Consider the following 10,393-nt stretch of genomic DNA (forward strand, 5'->3'; position numbering starts at 1 on the left):
GTAGAGCTGGTTCTCCCTGCGGTGCGTGCAACCATTGGTTAATCACTATGAGCTGGGATGCCCAATAATATAATTGTACATTAGGAAGGGACATACCACTATCGTACCAGCTTCTTGTTAATTTACACATAGCTATTCGGTGGGGCCTTCCTTCCCATAAGAGGTGGCCCACCTCCGCCTCGATGGCCTTGAAATAGGAGGGGGGAACTGGTGTGGGCGTGTTCTGCAATGCATTGAGGAATCGAGGGAGTGCCATCATTTTGAACAGCGCTGCCCTCCCTAACAGTGTCGGAGGGAGAGTGTGCCAGTTTTTAACTTCACTTTTCAGAGGTGGGAGTAAATTACGTTCAATAAATTGCGTGGGGTGGGGCGTGATGTGCATTCCGAGATATTTAAAACCGTCCTGTGCTATCTGTATTGTCGTTCCCCGTGGCAATCGTGGGGGTGGGCCCTTAAGTATGTAGAGCACCGATTTGGCCCAATTGATTGAATAGCCGGAGATCCTACCATAAGACGCACAGACATCAAGCAGGCAATTTAGGGAGCGACTCGGGTCTGTCATGTATAATAATATATCGTCCGCATATAGGGAAATTCGGTCTTCCCACCCCTCAGTCCACCTTAGTCCTCGTATCACTAGGTCTTTCCGTATCCACGCCGCAAGCGGCTCTAATACCAAAGCAAACAGTAGTGGGGAGAAGGGGCAGCCATGTCAAGCCTCACGCCCCAGCGGAAAGTCCTCCGATAATCGTCCATGGACCACTGCCTGTGCCAGTGGTTGTGTATATAGCAGCTGTATCCAAGCACAGAATTTGGGTCCAAAACCGAAGTTACGCAGCACCGCAAAGAGAAATTGCCATTCCACCCGATCGAAGGCCATACTGGCGTCGAGTGAGAGGATGACCGCCTCTTCCTGGATATAAGGTCCACGAGCCAGCACACCGTACAATCGCCGCAGGTTCATTGCAGTGTTTCTGCCCAGCATAAAGCCGGATTGGTCAGGGTGTATGAGTGCTGCGAGATGTGGCTGCAGCCGCGCGGCTAACGCCTTCGCCAGTATTTCAACTTCTGCGTTAAGGAGCGAGATCGGTCAGTAGGAGGTACATTCCTGAGGGGATTTTCTGGGTTTAAGTATTGCTATGAGGGTTGCCACCCTCTGATCTCGGGGAAGTGTCCCATCTGCCAAGCTGGCTTGATACATTCCCAGCAGATGGGGCACCAGCGTGTCTGTCTCCCTTTCGTACAATTCCACTGGGACACCGTTGGGGTCCAGTGCCTTCCCTGGTTGCAGTCCCTTAATGGCTGCAGCGATCTCCTCTTTCGTGAGATCCGATTCTAACAGTTGAACAGCCTGCGGTGTCAGCCTTGGGAGTTGTATATCTTTCAGATATTCTAGGTTTTCCTCAACTGTTGCTGTGGCGACAGGTGTGTATACCGTTTCTTAATAATGTGCGAAGGCCCTCACGATGTCATTGGGGTCGGTTATTGACTCCCATCAGATGATTTGAGTTGTGCTACCCACCGGCTGGCCCTTTCCTTCTTGTCCAGCCATGCCAGCAATTTACCAGGCTTGTCCCCCACCTCGTAGAATAAGTGGTGTGTTTTCGTAATCTGTGCCTTGGCTGCCTCCCACACATGGTCCCTGTGGGTTTGTTTAGCTAAGGTAAGAGCATGGGTATTGGCCTCCGTGGGAGCCGTGGCGTGGGCACTCTCCGCACGGTCCACCGCTCATTTTAGCTCTACCACCTTCTGCGCTGTGTCAGGTTTGTGGGCAGAGATCGCAGAGATGGCTTGACCGTGCAGGGCAGCAGTCAGATTTTTTGATTCATACCTCGGAGCGATTTTTGATGATGTTGCTCCCATGAAAAAGACTAGCAGGAAAAGAAATTCTGCCTCAATCCCATGGTTCTCCTCCACATTGAAAGTTGAAAATGTAAAAAGTTAGAGAGGAAATGGCAACGCACCTTTGCCGCTGAGGACAAGCTTGCTTATAAATCCACCCTCGAACAGTTTAGGAAAGATATCAAGAAAGCGAAAGGTTGTACATTCTCTAGACAAATTGCATAAGTGGAAAATGTGCCCACAACTGTTTTCAAAATTGTAAACTCTTTCCTGAATCCCGATTTTTTATTTTTTTTAAACAGACTTTATTGGGTCACAAAACAGAATACAGTCAATCCCCTTCCCCATTACTCCGCCCTCCAGCCAATTCAGAGTGTAGAGCAGTGACAAGTCCACCAAACTGATCATAACTGTACAGCATTCACCCCATCAACAGCTATGCTACGAGGTAGTCCATCCACAGGATTAATCCACAGCGAGTGTGCGATATAACCAATATGCCCCCCGCCCCATCCCCCAGCAACCCCCCCAACATACCCCCCCACCCTAATCACCCACCCAAGCATGTCGCCAGTATCTATCATAATGACATGCGCTCTTTCCTGAATCCCGATGCTGGTAAACAACCCACCGCGTCATCTCAGCAGTTTGTTGACAACTTGTCGACCTTTTTTCATGAAAAGGTTAATAAAATGTATTGTAAATTTATAAATTCTAAGAACTCTGATTCTTCTAAGTCACCGCTCGTACCAGATTCTCAGTGTAATGACCGCCAGCTAGCTATCTTTGAGAAGATATGTCTAACTGATTGAAAAATGATCATTCAAAAAGTTAGATCTGAACCCCCATTGGACATTTGTCCTCATTACATTTTGGCACCAGCCATCGACTCTCTAAACTTGCAGATTAACACTCTGTTTAATCTGTCACTAGTCTCTGACTCTGTTCCCACAAGCTGGAAAAGGCACTGGTGTTGCCACTTTTAATAAAAGCTAATCTTGACCCGCTAAACCTTGGCAACTATAGACCCATCTCTTTACTCCATGTCTTAGAGAAAATGTTAAAGTCTTTGGTCAACTGTCAGATTACTAGTTTATCATGTACACCAATTCTCTACATTCATCGCAATCTGGCTTTCATGCCGGTTTCAGTACAGAACCTGCGTTTTAGAGGTAACAGATTTTTTTTATACTAGGCCAATCTTGGAAAAAAATCGATAGTAATACTCCTTGGCCTGTCTGCCGCTTTTGATATGGTGTCTCACAACATCTCACTGCAGCGGTTGGAAAAGGCTGACATAGTCAGCACTGTCTGGAATTGGATAAAATCCTTTCCTTCTGACAGAAAACAAGCTGTTTACTTACCTCATTATACTTCTTGCTATAACGAAGTGAACTGTGGTGCCCCGTAAGGATCGGCCCTTAGCTCGGCTCTATTTAACATTTACATGGCTGCCCTCTCCTCCATTGTACAGTCCTGGGGCTGTAATGTTGTGTCCTATGCAGATGACTCTCGGCTGATGGACGCTTTCAACCATCTGGATGACTCAATTACAGCTAACTTCCAGGGCTGCCTTCTGGCAGTGACTGAGTGGATGCATATTGCTTCCTCTGACTCACTTGGGATAACTCTGAGATACTACTTTTTTGCACCCCTTCTTCTATTGATATGACCAGAATATGGTCTACTAAGTTGGGCAAACCTCCTCCCACACTTGTTGCAAAAATCTTGAGGTAAAAATGGACACAGCCCTTTCATATAAACCCCAGGTTAAGTCGACTGCCAGTGTCTGTTTTTCTTTACTAAGATCTTTGAGAAAGACCTTAAAATTTCTACCAGAAAATACTTGGAAAGATATTGTCCATGCCCTAATTACATCAAGATTGGACTACGCCAATGTCCTTTTCCTTAGAGCACCACAGAAGCTGATCAATAGATTATAATGGGTTCAAAATTTGGCTGCTCGACTTGTTTTAAACATTCCTAAGCAAAAATGTATTTGGCAAGGTCTTACACCACTACATTGGCTACCGATCAGGCAAAGAATAAAGTTCAAAACCCTCATGATCATCTACAGGGCTTTGCATCAGATGGGCCCAGCCTAGATCCAGAATAAGATTAAAAAGTATCGGCCCTCTAGGACCCTTTGCTGTGCAAGCCAAAAGCTTTTGTGTATTCCTAGGGTGAAAAAGCAAGAACTGGCGTTATATCCTTCTCCTATCTGGCTCGCAGTTTGTGAAATTCAATTCCAGAACATCTTCGGTGTAACCCTAAGAGTCCACTTTCAAGGCACTTCTGAAGACACACCTCTTCATTCATTCATTGCTGAAGTTCCATAATAACTGCCTAATTAGTATCAAAACACAGCACAATAAAGGGCCTATTACGATGTTGGGCAGGCTTTCAGCTACCCAACACTGTCTTGTGTGAGAACCGACCGACCATAGGTCGGCGTTTCTGCACACCTTATCGTGAGGTGATGGCACATGCTGCGGCCGCAAACTCTCATTTCTCAGTGTGAGCTTGTGCTGCGAATGGGAACTGCCTGCAGCACAAGCTCCTATTGAGAAATGGGAGTTTTTATGCATCCCTGCACTGTGTGCAGACACCGTGACAGTCCAGGGATGTAAAGGGGGGCACCATAGTTGCCCCCAGGGCCTCAGCCTGAGGGCCAGGGGAGAAGAGAACCCTTCTAGGGGGCCCCAATGTCACTTTCCGACAGCAGTTCCATGTCGGAAAGGCCGAAATGGTACTGCTGTCGGAAAGTGCCATCATAATCCCGAAGACGGAAACGCCTTCCTAAAGGGATTATGTGGCCTTTCCGACTGGCCGACAGGTTCGTTGAGCCCGTCGAAACCCAGTCGGTTCCCCAGCAGGTTTACACTCCGACTGCCGACATTATAATTTGGAGGTTGGAATGTAAACCTACTAGGTAGGTCGTAAAGCCTCCGACAAACGGTAGAAGGCTTTCCGAGCTACATTGTAATCAGGCCCTAAATGTTTATTTTATACACTACCTATCATTTTAATTAGGTGGTGATATGATTTTCCAGGAGAAGATTACTGATTTCTCTTTCTTTTGCCTGAAAGATTATGTGTATTTTAAAGAGGAGGACATAGTGCCACAATCAAAGAAACACTGAAAACCACAAACTGTCATGATTTAATGGTTCTCAGAGTACAAACCTGAAAGAGAAATGCACTGATAAATCATAGGGGAGGCAAAAAAAGAAATTTTAAAAAAGCAATTGTAGTTATGTTCACCTTTTTTAATCAGTATGGACCATGGGGTCTATTCACAAAGGGAAATGTAGTAATAATATAAGTTTACCACCAAATGTATCTCACTCATGCCTGCTAGTAATTCACAAAGGGATATTTGGCAGGCGTAAGCAATTTTATGTATGTGGAGATCTCTCACACAAGTGCAGAATTCTCTGCACTAGTAAATCAAGTAAATCCCACTCAGTTGGTGAGATTGACAATATTCCTGGGTGTTCCAAGCAGCAGCAGCTTCTTCGTTAAGGGGGGGGTGGGGGGGGAGCGTTGCTCCACTGCTCTCGCAGCAGTGAAAATAGGAAAAATAAAATGATAATAATGCAGGTTATTATCATTTTATTTTAACTCACTTACTTGAGCGGGACGGGGCCAAGCCCATCCTGATGGACTGCTGCAGCAAGGAGGAGGAGTGGTAGCATTGTTGCAAGTGCGCATGTCGGTTTGGCCAAACCGGCATGCCCACTTAGATCCTTCCACCCAAGCTGTGCTGTACAGCTGGGTGGAGAACAGGCACTGGGTCGTAGTCCCTAAGGGAACACCGAACCAGCATGCTCGGACCAATCCCGGCCCTGCTCACATGCTGAGTAATACTAGCATGAAACCAACGTCTGGATTGGCGTAGGGGAGCCTATGAGCTGCCGGGAGTCGAGGTACAGAAGAGCACCAAGACAGCAGGTAAGCACATTTTTTTATATGCTCCTCTCTGCGCTGCTCACCACATTAATGTCATAATAGCTGCCACTGGTTCCAAGGAGTGATTTGCCTTATAATTATGTGAACGCCCACAAACTAGTGCCTTTGTGGGCTTCCGCAAACTCCTTTCCTTCCTCTTTTCACCCTGAGAAGGGGCATATTTTACAACATCCAAGTGCTGACATAATTCTCTGTCCAGTGTTGGAAGTGGAATGAAAATTCACTAAATATAGTCGGGGCTGTAGGAGAAGAGGATTTCTTTATATGGAAAAATATTTTACCCGCAGGCAAAAAAGAAACAAAATCCATTCCCCTGTTTGGCCACAGGAACACCACACATAGGAAGGGGGTCCAAAACTTATAAATCAAGTAATTTCCAAAAGAAATCAGCATGGTTACGAGCACCAGGCATAGTTTTGCAGGTGGACGCCAATAACAATTCATGAACTTCTAAAAGTAGTAAAACTACACCCAGACATAGATTAAAAAACCTACTTCTGAGTGTAATTTGACCTCTCTTTTTCTATGCTGACCCCTGTACACTGAATATGAACTATGCTAAGGCTTTAATTATTTTTTATTGTTAATATATTTTCATTTGTGTTCATTTGCAAAGCACTATCGCTCCTGCAAAGCACAAAAGTAAAGGTTTTGTTCCAGCAAATACTTTTGCATATAATTACAATTTTAAAACACTGCAACACCTTGTTTAAAAATGTATTTATGGCTCTGATATAGTTCAATAGTTCAAGTCACCTCTCTTTTATCAAGGAAGCAATAATAGTATCTATTCTCAAATGTAATCATTGCACGATGACCAGAGACAAAAAGAATTGTGTTCCACTGAATGCAGACCAGTCGCTCTGAGAAATCACGCTGGAACATTCTACTAAAATGTTAGGACTGTGAAATTGCACAATTTTTGCATTGAAATCGCAGTAATGGCTGATTGCATCTTTTACTTCCATTTTGCTTCCCGGTGTTGTGCCAACGTTATACACAGGTCAGTATTGCTTTCACTTCTGAGATATTCAGCCTCACTTTTGAGTTTGGCGCTGCTAAGCGAGGATTCTCAAATGACTGGAAGTTTAGATTTCTTGTATCTTTTCCATAGCCTTTTGGCACTTTTCTCAGGAGCAGGTTGTGCAACTGTTAATCTGAGTTTCTGTGAAATGTATTATCATTTGAAAAATGTCGGAAGAAAATCTCTAAAAAGTCCTGCAAATTGGGGAGTAGTTGACATTAGATGCTCAATGCTATAAAGGGGACAAGCTCTACCTTTGCATTGCAATACTGTGCTTCTCAGACTTCATTAGGCATAGAACTGTTTCGTCTTAACTCTGACTGTCATATCTGAGGTGACATGTCACTGTTCTACAGCTGTAAAGGAGTCCAAAAAGTTGTTAAAATTACTAAATGTGCTTGCTCTATCATACTGATGGAGAATAAATCCTCCTAATCAATTTCGTGAAATTAATTGTTATCATTAATGGCCATAGTTTTAGCAATTTAAACAATTTGTCACTAATAAGGTCCCAATTATGAGTGGTGCTCACAAGTGCTGCACAGCCAATACCTGATTCCCTCCTATGTCACAGGGAAAGCAGGGAAACTCTTCTCTACCTGCCAACAACCTGGCCGATCCCCTGAGAACCCCCCCATCCTAAATCTGAGAACCACCCCATCCTGCATAGTTCCCCCAGTTCCATTTGCCACCTGCTGGGAGTAGGTGTTATTAGGAGAGGATTTGGCTACTGAATGAAAGATCCACATGCCTAACAAGCCCAGTAGTTCCAGGTGATTTTATACAATAGTTGAAGCTGAGGGCTGAGACTTGTAGGAACTTCCTCCAAACAAGTATTTATTATAGGATGTTGTGTAACTTACAAGGTAACGATTTACATTGTGAGAAACCAACTTACACAACCCAGATACTTTTCAAACTCAAACCCCAACACTGGCCTGACATCTGAAGCTATGAAAAGTATGTGAAATAAAAAGATGTTATACAGGGAAAGGTTGAGACCTCAAGAAACAATGTCAATGTGCAATATATAGGGGAAACGTTTACGAACGGCCCTCCTTGAATCATACAGTTTGCGGTACAGATAGGACTATTGCAGGAGAAACATTCCCAGCTCATCCAGTCTTGCTCAAGAAGCGACAGCAGAAATCTTCTCTACTAACCAAGCCCGTGAACCATTGACCCTTGGAGAAGTAGGAAGTACCCAAAAAACAGAAACCCCAGTGGCTTGTAGTGACCATGGTAGAGCTGATTGGCGTGACTGAAACATTCAGAACTATAAAGGCGATTTATGGACACTAAACGCAGACTTGAATTATCCAAGTCTATGTGGAGCAGAAAATACATTAATATTCCGAATTTTCAATGCTGAATATAAGTATTAAATATATTTAATGGATAATATTTTCCTTGCTATTGAGAGGAAGGAATCAATTTGAAAGATATTTGTAATATATCTGATTTCAAAGCAATATGCCCATGGAATATACAATATGTAGAGATTTTCCACACATAAGGTTAGTGATACGCCACACATCCCAGAATTTACACTTCTTTGTGAATCGGGCCTTCTAGACCAGGTACGTTAATTTATGAATGTCAACGGAGAAGAAAATATCCTTGGTTGGCAGGAAGTACATGCCTTGCCCTTTCAATTTCTTAGAAAATATGCAATCAGTAAATGATAATGAACGCAACATTTTTCAGCAGTTAGGATCATAGCAGAGGTTTGTGACTTCACACTGACATTAATGTTTTTCTCTGATAGGTGTCATTGCTGCAGTGGTGGTGGTTGTTGTCTGTCTCCTGATCGTGCTGCTGCGTTACATGTACCGGCACAAGGGAAGCTATCGTACCAACGAGGCAAAGGGCACAGAGTTTGCAGAGACTGCGGATGCCGCGTTGAAAAATGATCCTTCTCTCCAGGAAGGCTTGACCGATAGCAAAAAGGAGTATTTCATTTAACAACAAAAAATAACTTTTGAGAGACATAAAAAACAGAAAACATCCTTCTAGTCTCTTATGCTCTCATTATTAGTTGAAGCTTGTGTGCATTTGAAATACAACATGGAGCAATAGTAAAGCCGAGTATCTATTATATGTAAAGAACCCAAGAAGCAAGGGAGTCCTTCAAACACTTCCTCCTGAGTGTCATATCTGTGTGCATGGAGCAGGTCTATTCCATCCGTAAGGAGTGTCCTGCCCCAGATGTGAAACACCTGCTTTTCCAGATTTCACAATAACACACTGAATTTAGGGTGGGATGACATCAAAAGAAACAGTGTTGGCAACATTTAAAACAATAAAACTGACCAATAATCTGCATCCATATACAGATAATACAGAATCTGTTACAGGAGTCCACCAAAAATGTCCATTCAGAGCTCAAAGTACACAATCTACTCAACTGAACAGCTTCTTCGATGGACGTATTACAGTGCATTATAGGATGCTCAAAGCAACAGGAAATAGTCCATCCTTCTCATAACAATGGCACAATGTTTGATGGTCTTTTAAGCATGTTTGATTTTAGTTAGATTTTTTATATTTTCTGCAAACAAGTGCACTTCATATTAAATAAAGAAACTCCTCTGGGATGTATGAGAGTGATATTTGCTCTGTTAAAGGTATATATGAATTTTAAATTGTGAGTTTATTTTGCAGATAACTTTTAAAGCTGTGCCTATAGCAGGTAGACATGAACCCAATTGGTTTCGGGTGTACTTTTGTACAACTGTCCTCAACAATGTCCATAGTTGCTGTTCATCGCTGCCATATCACTTCTTCTATCATTGATGTAAGTCACCTGATAGTTTGTTGATATTTACATGTACATGTTTTTGAAAGAGGCGTTATAAGAACCAAACAGATAATGCAAACGCTTAAATAAATATTTGTTTAAGTAGGAACTGCTGAATCTATAGCAACTAGCATTACCTCCCCTATTACCATGTACTTTGCTTCCTTTGTCTTTGATACTTTCCTGCTAAAGACCATCCACTATGTCCATCATTATCGTTAGTGTTTTTTATGTATTGAACAGTATTGAAATTACTATTAAACTGGTACATTTCATTATACTGCTACTTGCTTGCTGTCTGATGGCCAGTGCTACACTTTATACTGCAGTGGAAGTGTTTACTAGACTGGAATCCAAGCCGGACTTACAATATTATATTTGGAAGTTTTTTGGTACTTTCAACTCTTTAACCTTGTTAAAACCTGCATGCGTTCCTTAACAAATAAAAACAATTACTGCCAGCAGATGGGCACAAATCCAAATTCTCAGAGAATCATATTTTTCCGAAGTTAGGAATCATCAGTAGAATGTTATCTCTCTTATTGCAATTTGTTAATTTTCTGGTGCATGGCTATTCATTAGTAAGTGAATTTATATGAAAATAGAAATTACTAAGGTTAATTAATTAGTAATGTATGTATGTATAGCGTGACCCTAGCCTAACGGCAGCAGAGCTCTTTAAAGGGTCAAAGATGAGCATAAACTCAGCGAGTAGTAGGAGAGGTAGCTGGTTTGTGGCCTGTTAATGCATTGTG

General features: G+C 42.9%; 1 protein-coding gene across 2 annotated transcripts in view; it reads left to right on the forward strand.

Moving 5' to 3' along the window:
• The window catches only part of LOC146861172 (glycophorin-C-like), a 177,813-nt gene extending 167,895 nt beyond the window's left edge, over positions 1-9,918 (forward strand). For both annotated transcript variants that reach the window (XM_085645259.1, XM_085645258.1), the window contains exon 3: positions 8,607-9,918. In XM_085645259.1, coding sequence (XP_085501385.1) covers positions 8,607-8,803 — 197 coding nt within the window. In that variant the 3' untranslated portion in view covers positions 8,804-9,918. The remainder of the gene's footprint in view (positions 1-8,606) is intronic.
• The last annotated feature ends 475 nt before the right edge of the window (positions 9,919-10,393 follow it).

The sequence above is a fragment of the Triturus cristatus genome, chromosome 3_1 (assembly GCF_964204655.1).
Source record: "Triturus cristatus chromosome 3_1, aTriCri1.1, whole genome shotgun sequence".
In the NCBI taxonomy this organism is placed as follows: domain Eukaryota; kingdom Metazoa; phylum Chordata; class Amphibia; order Caudata; family Salamandridae; genus Triturus; species Triturus cristatus.